Genomic DNA, 12,348 nt, shown 5'->3' on the forward strand with positions numbered 1-12,348 from the left:
TATCCAGCTGTGTGCCGTTCCCAAACAGCATCTCCCCACGCTGGGTGTTACCATCTATATCCAGCTGTGTGCCGTTCCCAAACAGCATCTCCCCTCACTGGGTGTTACCATCTATATCCAGCTGTGTGCCGTTCCCAAACAGCATCTCCCCACGCTGGGTGTTATCAGCTATATCCAGCTGTGTGCCGTTCCCAAACAGCATCTCTCCTCACTGGGTGTTACCATCTATATCCAGCTGTGTGCCGTTCCCAAACAGCATCTCCCCACAATAGGTGTTACCATCTATATCCAGCTGTGTGCCGTTCCCAAACAGCATCTCCCCACACTGGGTGTTACCATCTATATCCAGCTGTGTGCCATTCCCAAACAGCATCTCCCCACGCTGGGTGTTACCGTCTATATCCAGCTGTGTGCCGTTCCCAAACAGCATCTCCCCACGCTGGGTGTTACCATCTATATCCAGCTGTGTGCCGTTCCCAAACAGCATCTCCCCTCACTGGGTGTTACCATCTATATCCAGCTGTGTGCCGTTCCCAAACAACATCTCCCCACGCTGGGTGTTATCATCTATATCCAGCTGTGTGCCGTTCCCAAACAGCATCTCCCCACACTGGGTGTTACCATCTATATCCAGCTGTGTGCCGTTCCCAAACAGCATCTCCCCACACTGGGTGTTACCATCTATATCCAGCTGTGTGCCGTTCCCAAACAGCATCTCCCCACGCTGGGTGTTACCATCTATATCCAGCTGTGTGCCGTTCCCAAACAGCATCTCCCCACGCTGGGTGTTACCATCTATATCCAGCTGTGTGCCGTTCCCAAACAGCATCTCCCCACGCTGGGTGTTACCATCTATATCCAGCTGTGTGCCGTTCCCAAACAGCATCTCCCCACGCTGGGTGTTACCATCTATATCCAGCTGTGTGCCGTTCCCAAACAGCATCTCCCCACGCTGGGTGTTACCATCTATATCCAGCTGTGTGCCGTTCCCAAACAGCATCTCCCCACGCTGGGTGTTACCATCTATATCCAGCTGTGTGCCGTTCCCAAACAGCATCTCTCCTCACTGGGTGTTACCATCTATATCCAGCTGTGTGCCGTTCCCAAACAACATCTCCCCACGCTGGGTGTTATCATCTATATCCAGCTGTGTGCCGTTCCCAAACAACATCTCCCCACGCTGGGTGTTATCATCTATATCCAGCTGTGTGCCGTTCCCAAACAGCATCTCCCCACAATAGGTGTTACCATCTATATCCAGCTGTGTGCCGTTCCCAAACAGCATCTCCCCACGCTGGGTGTTACCATCTATATCCAGCTGTGTGCCGTTCCCAAACAGCATCTCCCCACGCTGGGTGTTACCATCTATATCCAGCTGTGTGCCGTTCCCAAACAGCATCTCCCCACGCTGGGTGTTACACTCTATATCCAGCTGTGTGCCGTTCCCAAACAGCATCTCCCCACACTGGGTGTTACCATCTATATCCAGCTATGTGCCGTTCTCAAACAGCATCTCCCCTCACTGGGTGTTACCATCTATATCCAGCTGTGTTCCGTTCCCAAACAGCATCTCCCCACGCTGGGTGTTACCATCTATATCCAGCTGTGTGCCGTTCCCAAACAGCATCTCCCCTCACTGGGTGTTACCATCTATATCCAGCTGTGTGCCGTTCCCAAACAGCATCTCCCCTCACTGGGTGTTACCATCTATATCCAGCTTGGTCCCATTGCCAAACAGCATCTCCCCACACATGGCCACGGCGCAGTAGTAAGTCCCAGCATCGGAGAGGCTGAGGTTCCCCTTGGGGAGGCTGTAGACGCAGCTCCGTGTAGGAGATCCAGCCTCAGGGCTCTTCTCACACTCATCACTCCTGTTTCCGTGGCTGTAAATGACTCCAGGAAGGGATTCTCCTGATCCATGTCTGAACCAGTAAACACTGTGTTCTCCTGCACAGCTCCCAGTCTCTATCGTACACTGCAGGCTCACAGAGTCTGTGTCAGACACAGTGTCAGACACAGGCTGCTGTACCACAGTCTTGCTGTTGGAGTCTTTACCTGAAAAGCAAAATGTTCATGATGACAGCGCTTTGAGAGTCACAATGGAAAACACAGATCCTGAAAAATATTTCTTGCCGATTTTAGAAATATTTTGGAATGGATGTCATGTTGTTCTATCCATCCATAAAATAAGTAACTTCTTGGAGAATAGTTGACATTCTTGTCTCTTTTTGTTGTATAACTATTTATTAGTATATATTCAGTAACACTTTACATTAACTGCACCTACATTATACATTTACAATGCATTCATATAACATTCATAATCACCATGTAATTTGTATACCTTAATATCCTAACATACCTTAACAGCTTTAATATACATTGATAACATTATATGATAACAAAGATTATATTATAACTGTAACACTGGCCCAAGAAGTGGAACGGAGATCCAGAATTGCATGCAGCCAGAAGTTTTATTGGCAGCACTAGTACGTAGCAATGAAAGGGGCTAAGCGAGGAGAATGGTCGAGGGGCAGAAGCATGTGTCCGAAGCCGAAAGAGGAACAAACACGGGACATGACAACACAGGGAAAGAGTACCAGGAGAAGCCGGTCTCAGCGGGGCAGGAGGTTCAGGTTCGGGAACGGGTCTGGGAAGAGGAAGAGGAACAGACAAGGTAAGTACACTGGGCGGACGGAACAGGTAGGAAGCAACGGGTAGACGATAGACAATAGATTGCTCGGTATGGCTCAATAGCATGGCTCAATACTTCGCAATGTCCCGATGGAGCTCAGTGCTTAAATCCATTCCGTCATTAAGCGTTCTACGGAGCACCTGGCTGGTCCCGCCCATGTGGGCGTGATCGAGACGGGCTAGTCGGTGGGTTCCGCCTGCATGGGCATGACAATAACAAACATTATATGATAAGAACAAACATTATAATTGTATAATCATATGTTTGATGTTAGTGCATGAAGGTAGATGAATTTAATTAATTTCAATGTAAAGAAATGAAGTGTGTAAAGTGTATTTTATATTTTCATGATTTTCGTGACTATCAATATCCCTCTGGCTTATGTTGACCATTTTGTTTGTCTATTTTTTAAACATTAAATAGGAAGTGTGCATCGCAAAAGGAATTACTTGGTTTCATGCGGTTTCTACTATTTATTTTCTTGTGTGTTGAAAAGTAAGTTTTTCCCTTCTACCATAGCACTACAGCAAAAAGCAAGACATCATGGCAAATGCAATTATGCTTTATTCAAATAAACATGATTACATTTATTATTATATTACATTTGATTAGCATAATATCTTCAAAGGTTTCATGATTTAATCTGCAATCTTCTGGCCTGAAATCTTTTCCTGCTACACTGAAGACTCTCTCAGCGTGTGCAGAGAAAGCTGCAGCCAAAGGGTTGGCATCCTCTGATAAACATGGTTGGCTCAGTTATCGGTGACATTATGTGAAGCTTTCATGGCAGGAATAGGGACTAGTTTGACTTTTGATGCAGGAAAAGTGTTTGGGACGTTTCCTAGGTTAGAAACTGCAGTCACTGCAGCCAACACTGACTTCTAAGGAGAGACACTCAGCTCTTCCTATGAGCAGATCCACCATGGTGCACAAAATGACAGTATAATTATTGTTTTAGGTGACACTTCAAATGTTGCATTATTTCATTCTGAATAAAATTATAATAGTGATACACAACGATGTTAATGTGCTTATGTGTAATTCATATTTAAATATTTGGCTGTATAGCTAAAAGCTATATTGTAGCTATATGTACTGTATGTATATGAATTTATTTGAATTCAAATACGTATTCATTCTGCTTCCTTAAATTCAAAAATGAATTGTAATTCTGCATCCTGTTTTCAACAGCGATTCAACTTTATTTCAGATGAACAAAATTAATTGAAATTTAAGGTCCATTCTCAAACCAGTTCTGAATGGTGCATATCCGACTCTTATATTATAGCATGTCTTTCTGAGACAATATACACTGACTGTTGAGTTAAAAAATTTTAAGAATATATTTTCTTTGTCGCCTAAGACTTTTACGCAGTAATATATATATCAACTCAAAACTGAAATGTAAACATTTTCCTTTAATTTATTTGAAAGAGGCTGCAATGTGTAACATTTTTCCAAATCTGAAGATTCCATATGGCTGAAGATTTCTGACAGCAAGCAAAATGTAACAAACTGTGAAATAATGTGATGCAGCACATGTTCATGTATAAATGTAACAAACTGTATAATGATGTGATGCAGTGCATGTTCATGTATAAATATAACATCAGGAGGGGTCCAACACATAACTGTATACACATAACTAAATCCACTTCACACAAGTAAGATGATACGTAATGCCTCCTATTAATTTGTATTCTTGTATACTTATTTTTACATATTTCAGCTATTTATGCGTGTAATAATAATAAAAAGTTTATAATTCTAATTGGAAAGCTTTTATAAATGTTTTTGTTTAATGCTGTATATAGAAAAACATTCAAGGACCAATACTCGCAATCTACATCAACTATGTTGGTTAATTTTATATTGACACAGAGCTCAACTGTCAAAAATGTTTGTCAAAGGACAATATTATTGACACTTTCATAAAGCAAATATGAAAATAGTTGGAATCTCATTTATCTGTGATTATGACAAAGGTTCCATTTCCAAATGCGATTTCATTATAGAACAGAGCAGCGCAATAATACACTGCAGAATCTGACGGCTCCACGTTAGAAATAGTGAGGTTAAAACTCCCCTCTGCATTCAGTAAGGAGTAACGTTTTATGTTTTTATATCCCTTGTAAAATTCACCAGGTACGTAGAGAAGTGCTTTCGCCATGAGCTGGGGCTTCTGACCAGCAGCTTGCTAAAACCAAACTGCAAAAGAAATATCTTCTGGACGGAAGCATGTCAGGGTCACACTGTCTCCATGCTGGACCCTCATCAGGTATCTGGGCTGAACAACATCCACAGCCAGTGAAGTGTCTGGAAAAAGAGAGAAACACAAATGAATAAACAAACAAACAAACAAACAAGCAAATAAATAAATATCATAATAATAATCAGAATACCCATTACATATGATGAAGATTAAATGGCCAAATACTTATTACACTAATCACATCGTACAGGATATATAAAAATCCCCACAAAATATGATTTAATAGTATAGAACCCTACTAATGAAAATGAGAAGACCAAAGAGTCTGAACATCTTTGCGGTTCCACTGTTTAGAATAAACTGCTCTGCTGCTAAGTGAGAGATCATGGTCATGGTCGGGATGAAAGGGCAGGAAACAGAGAGGAAACAGAGAGACACACATCAGGCTGATCTGATTGGCTGTTCACATGGGAACTTACGTAATAGTGAAAAAGCATCCTAATGTGCACTTATGTATTTGTACATAAGAAAAAACAGAAAGAATAAAACATAAGAAAAAAAGGAATCTTTTCTAATGTCTTACCTGCCTCTGCAGGCATCTGCTGTAATGTCCTCACATGCTGCATCCATGTCAGCCAGCAGGGTCATCTGAGCATGTGGCTGGCGATCGTAAGCCTTCTAACTCCATGCTGAGCAGAGCCCCTCGATCGGGTTAAGGAATGGGGAGTAGGGGTCCATGATGTTCTTTCATTGTCAGAAATTGCACCACTGTACTGTGCCCAGTCAATACATGCTTGGCAAATTAAGGTTCATGAGAAAAAATCTTGAGGAAATGCAGAGTTCTGGAGGAGATTCTCATACTATAGATGATGGCATGTGTTTATGCGCCATACTGAAGAAACTGTACAAATTGCTAGACATAAAACACAGGACTGGCAACTTTCAGCAGAAAATAGATGGTACATTTTAACACCTTGATAAAAAACTTAAAATCCATAGTATGTGGGACAACCTTACAGAACCTTTAGTAGTCATTGTTCAGAACATTAACACGGATTAAAAACAATTACTATGAAAGTGCATTATTCAGTTAAGTTGTCCTTTTGTGAAGAGAAAAACTGTCTTTGAAAAAGAGAAACAATAGAACTAAGCTGCTGCGTTGGCGCCCCCTCGTGGTGAATTGAGGATAGTTCTGTCTGAACCAGCTCAGCAGGAGATTTGGTGTCAGCTGTCGTGACAAACTTCCTGCTTAGTGAAGGAATCTAGCGGTTTGAAGGGCAGACATAAATAAATAGACGGTATGTACTTTTGATATATTGAGAGTCAGCCGAGACACATTTGGGGATGGCAAGAGGTTTAATATTTATTAACTTATCAGCTCCGGGAACAACGCATAAACACTCAACTTCCCTCTCTTGCCTTCTTCTACTTCCCTCCAACTATATGCTACTACTGCCATCTAATGGTTGAATCCAAGCTACTACAGTACTGCACAACATGCAACCCCAGAGGATGGTAGAGACACAGAAGGCAACGTACTGTACGGGGTTTATTGTTGGGAACACGCAAACAGAACTGGAATCAGCAAGTACAATCGAGTCCAAAAGCCAGTTCTACAGGTGGCATGCGAGACGAAGGACAAGTACAAGGAAGAGGTCCGGGAGGATCAGGATGGGATGGGATGGAATGGCAGCAAAGCAGGCGGATGGACCGGATCGGGGTAGACAGGAGGAAGACCGCCCTGTACTTCTTATGAAAACCCTCAACAGTACCTTGCATATAATGCAGCGCCAAGCAGAACTAAACAGGGAGTTGACGTAACTCAGGTGTGGCTGCTGCCGCTGCATTCTCCCGAGGGGGGCGTGACAATACAATGAATAATGAACATCTTTAAATCGGTAAAATACGATTTACGGATATATCATTATTCGTACGCCATAATTATTTAGAAATTTGACCGACATTATCTGACCAATAATTGTACATTTTGCTCGATTAACCCTCTCTTACCTGATAATTTCAAGTGCGCTCTCATCTCCACTGCTGTCAGTGTATAATTCTCCTCAAGTCCCTCGGCCACATCACGCGAGCTGGAGGCATGTTTGGCGAGTCAGATTATCATGAGAAGGAAGAGATACATTGTGTTGTTCATATGTCATTGAAGAGACCTTGTTTCATGAACAATGAACTTTTATTTAACCACCAACATCTTCCATGCAAACCCACAACCTGCTCTGTGCCGTCGGTCTCCCTACCCCTTGTCTTTACCTCCTCCCAACCCTCCAGGTCTCTCTGCTGGTCACCAAAAGTACTGCACTACATATCAACACATCCCCCTTTCTTTAAAGCAGAGAACAAACATGCCTTAACATACCAAAATATTATATTGGCATTGTCAACGTCAGTATTCCCATTTTCATCATATCATTACTGTTTTTTTTTTTACATTTCACAATGCTTTCAAATAACACAAAACTCTTTAAAAAAAATAAACGCCCTAATTTTCACACCCTGCCAGCTAACAGCTCGTTCTAAGGCAATAACCGACACCATTGCCACCTTTATTTGTAAAAATATCCAGCCTTACGGTGTAATAGATAACTGCTCCACATCTTGGAGCTGAGGTATCACATACCACATAGGAAGTTTTTCACCAGAAAATGAATCCCTGTTCTGTATGACAAAGTGAGACCGATAGCTGAGTGCCTAAAGAGCCGCAGTAACATATGATGTGATAGTCACTGCACACTACATAAAAGTCTTTATTCCTGAGCATGTGTTACTGCATTACCGAAACTGAATGTTTGGTGTACATAACGGAGATGGGTTTTTTTTCTTCAATGAAGTTGCTTGTAATGAAAGTTTTTATCCGTGTTTTGTTGCAATGTCTTAGCAAGTTCACCTCTTTTTCCGTCCATGGAATTTTCAATGTGGTGATGTAATCCATCTAGCAAGTTCAAATTGCCCAGCTGTCTTGGCCGCTTTTGGGACAGGTGTGCACCATAAAGTTGTTGTTGAAAGTGATTACAGTTGATTTTTTTCTGCGGAGAGGAGATGCTTGAACAGGGTCAGTCAGAAATGCCCTTTATTGACATGTTCTTTAGGGTGCTTGTGGCAAGTGCTACAAGATGACCGACCTTGAAAGTGGTGACACCTTTGCTGTGATGGTCATACCTCTACATTCCTGGGGACTGGAGGAGGTATGTGGTATGGATTGTGCTTAATGTCATCCCTCTTTGCAGTTTATCTGCATTTCCCTGTTACAATACTTGATGAGATGGTGTTTGATATTTCACTCAGGTGTGTCAAGAAGTGGAGATTTTGAAAAAAAACCACGGCACAAGAACGTTGTGGGCTTCTCCCATTCTTTTGAAGACGATCTGTTCATGTATATTTTCATGGAGTTGTGCAGTAGGCAGGTGAGTCCCTGACTTTTATAGACATCTTACTAAGGCAAAGACTTTGTGATGGATCAGGCTGCCCCTGTTTCTCCCTGCCCAGACACTTGGTGACATCCTGAAAGCTCGCGGGACTCTGACCCCGAAGTCCGCTATTACATTCAACAGCTGATATCGGGGATAAAACACATCTACCGGCAATGTTATGTCCATAGGGACATCTAGTTCGGTATGTGTACATGCACTCACGCTTTACTCAATTCTCTGTTTAATAATGCTGGCATTTCACATGGCATTGCGAGTGTAGCTCGTCTGGATTTCTGTGTAGTGTTAATTTATCAATTTGGTAAAGTCTGCAGTTTGGCAAAGTATTTGAGTCTATCCTTAATGCAAATTCGTTTGTCTTTCAGAAAATTTATTTGTGAATGACAAAATGGAACTGAAAATTGGAGATTTTGGACTGGCGGTCAAGCTGGAGCCGAGGGAGAAGTAGGTGTTTTTTGCAGAATTCCTGGCTAAGCTTTCAAATTTGTTTATACAGCAAACTAAAGCACATGTGCGCTTAACGTTTTCCATTTGTGTGTGTTGTAGAAAAGTGTGTGGTACTCCAGTCTACATGGCTCCAGAAGTGTGGAAACGGGAGGGCCATGGAACAGAAGCAGAAGTCTGGGCACTGGGCTGTGTCATGTACGTATACCCTATCAACCCTCCTCCCGGCCAAAGATCAGCATGGCTAATAAAATCTGTCTAACATTTTAAGAAGACATGTGTCTAACATACATAAATATGTTTTTTTTTCTACTTGAAATAGAAAAGAAAAATGAATACTGGCACACAGTTGAGAGGAATTGCTCTTTTGGAAGCACAGCATTTTTATGTCAAATGTGAAAGACCTCAAACACCTTTGCTGCCTTTCTTACTACAGGTACCAGCTTCTGGTTGGGGAAATCCCATTCGATCACGACGATCGCTGTGAAATGATAAAGAACATCAAAGAAGCTAAATTTATTCTACCCCAGAACCTCGGTATTGAAGCTGGGAAACTGATGGGCAAAATATTTCAAATCGACCCACGGGATCGCCCGTCATCGCAGAATATCCGTGGCCACAAGTTCTTCACAAAGGTTGGTCCACTTGCAAACTGGTGGGATGTGGATGATTAGCTGGTCTGCTGAGGTCACTGGTATTTACCCTTCCTATAAAATTACAGTAACAAAAGATGGATGGATGGATGGATGGATGTATGGGATTGGTTTGCTTAACTGATGCATGTTAAACCAACACTCTAGGGCTTCACTCCAAAGACACTGCCAGCTAGTAGCTGTGATAAAGCGCCGCAGCTTAAAGCAGTAAATCGATTTGTGAAGATTTTCAACTGGTTCATGTACCTGCTACAAAAGAAGCGATCCAGAGGTAAATTCCATCAGCATAAATCACACTAGTAGATCATCTCTCAGTTCCTCAGGCTCAGACGCTTGACCTGGCAAATCCATGCTTTCTCGCAGTTGAGCCTTTACTGGAGGATGCAAAGCAGAGCAGTCTTGAGATCCCCCAGCCTGTGGAGTCACGCCAAATTGACCTGGTCGAGTTGGTCAAAGTGGTTGAGGTAAAGATGTGCTATTCACAATAGTGAATCCTTGTCCTGTCCCATCTCTGTTACCATTCTGTAGCTTAAGCTTGTCTTGGTGTTTTGCATGGATAAAGCTGGGGTATACTGAATTAGTGTCGTCCTCCTTGGACCTTGTGAATGCCATGGTAACTGAAAACTCAATTTTTCTACACAGAGAGCTGTAGAGGAAGTACTGAGTAAGTGCAGTGACGCCCTACCATTGAGTGCCTCCCCCAACTTCCTGTTCACGCCAGTTCCAGCTTTATGGATAGGGATGAAAAATGGAAAGACATACACAGAAAATAAAATGCACAACCAAACATAAAATACACATTAACTGAATCTGTGAGCTTAAGTTTTATACCCTTAGTTTCTCTGATTAAAACTAGATTTAAATTCCTCTTTAACCAATTTACCCTATTTTAGGTTTAGTTACTGTATGTTTAGACTTTCATAGCTAAATTTAGAATCAATAACCAATTACGTCAAGATTAAATTGTAATTGGCCGTAGATTACACTTAGGGATGTTTTTAGATTTAGGTTCACCAGTTCCAATATGTTTTTTGATTACCCTTCTTAGTCCAACTCCACTCAGGTGAAGAAAGGGTAAGTATATAACAACTTAAATGAAATACAAATTAGTTACGTAAACTGCATAAAACAATTTAACAGTCCTACCACAAATCCGGTAGTTAAATGAATATGAGTTGTCAACACAAGAATCGGTTTAGTTCCTTGGGTGACTCACCATCAACATCCAACGATATTCGAATGCAGCTCCAGGAAGTTTAGGTTCCCGCTAAAAGGACCTGACCTGCGTAAGCAAACAGGTATTATAATACACTACAATATTTACTATATCAGTCACTCTGTCTAATCATTACAGTTATAATTAATCAAATATATGACACTATATCAAAGAAAATACTTTTACACATAATGTCCTTTTTTTTGGAGGGGGTGGATCAGGGGGGGGGAGTGATTTTTTTTTTTATTTGATTGATTGTTTGAACTTTCAAATATGTAAGAAAATACATATTTGAAAATACATACCGAAGAGAGCAGACCTACTTAGTACGCCTCCTCAGTTCTTCCAGTTTGTTGCATTTCAAATATATTAAATGTAAGAAAGTACAAGAATGTAAATTCCTTGATCCATGTGCATCTCATAAATGCCTTCCTAACCATGGATTTGGATACTTTATGCTGATGTTTCATTCGTGAATATAAAAATGATACTATTTGAAACCAATATTCTGTTTGTCATTTCCATTCTAAATGAACAACCAAGATTTTAAAATATATATCTAGAAAGAACGTGTATTAAAACATGTTGAAACACGAGGAATTTACAAAATGCAAATCTACAAACAAGTACGAGAACCAATTTTTTTTTTAAGTGGGCTAATCAACAAATAACCTTTCTTTAACAGGTACTCCGGAGAGATAAGTATTAGTTACCTTTCTTTTACAGCATAAAGAATTGTACATTCACTTCAATACCGAAATGTATTGAATTATATAATGAACTCAAAATACACATATTTCTAAACCAAATTACTAAATTGTGCCTCTTTACTGCACACACGTTTAGCGAATAAGGAAAATGTACCTCTGGTCAAAATGTGCTCACGCGGCTGCTCCGTGCCTCATGGGTGACTAGTAGCAGGAAAAAACGTTCAGCCATCACAACCAATGTTGTCTCGCTCTCTGAATATTTCTTTAATATTTCGGTGTATCTCCAAAAGAAAAAACGTTTTGCTCTTTGTAATACACCGTCTAAGAAAACTACGTGACTAAATTTTTTCAGGCAACCTGGAAAAACCGGAATATTCCTGTTCTTCACTTATGAGAGGGCGTGGCTTCACTCAAGCCAATTGAGTTTAACCTCTTAAATCCCAGATGGTTTTAACTACACTATTTTTCTGCATAAAACGCATGTTACATATTCAACTGTGTCTTTCTCATCTCTTTAGTGTTGTGTCTGTCTTTATTTGAAAAATGTGCATCGTTAATGTGTTTGGCACTCTCCTAAACGTCAATAACCAGAGACAGACAAATGGGAGGAAGTAAAAGACAAACAAAAAAAGTATCAAAATGACAGTGTTGCATTTTTTTAACACAGAAAGAGTCATTTCAGCTTTACTGCCACCTATGAGTTAATGGCTGCCAATGTTTATGTTAAAAGTGTCTGCAAATAAGTTTAACACGGTATCTTACTGAAAACGCGCCGCCTTCTGCCTGCTGTCATTCCGCTAAGATATAGGCGACTCTGGTAAGTAACAGGTAAAGTTGTCGTTTAAAGTAATGCAAATGTGCATTGCCGGTTAGTAATTGTTTTACTATATCACGTTACGTCATTTATAGTTGTAGTACAGTGCATTCTGAATCCATCCTAACTAGCCATCTAGCTCATGTGAACATGAAGCA

At 41.1% G+C, this 12,348-nt stretch overlaps 1 gene segment (V, D, J or C); it reads right to left on the minus strand.

Annotated features, from left to right (window-relative positions):
* Positions 1 to 1,539: 1,539 nt before the first annotated feature.
* On the minus strand, positions 1,540 to 11,662 carry LOC125725123 (Ig kappa chain V region K29-213-like). The segment is given in 7 exon segments: positions 1,540 to 2,055; positions 2,604 to 2,653; positions 2,774 to 2,894; positions 6,921 to 9,504; positions 9,697 to 10,177; positions 10,667 to 10,732; positions 11,531 to 11,662. Coding segments are annotated over 4 exon segments (561 nt in total).
* Between the last annotated feature and the right edge of the window lie 686 nt (positions 11,663 to 12,348).

Source organism: Brienomyrus brachyistius, unplaced genomic scaffold, assembly GCF_023856365.1.
Source record: "Brienomyrus brachyistius isolate T26 unplaced genomic scaffold, BBRACH_0.4 scaffold61, whole genome shotgun sequence".
Taxonomy (NCBI): domain Eukaryota; kingdom Metazoa; phylum Chordata; class Actinopteri; order Osteoglossiformes; family Mormyridae; genus Brienomyrus; species Brienomyrus brachyistius.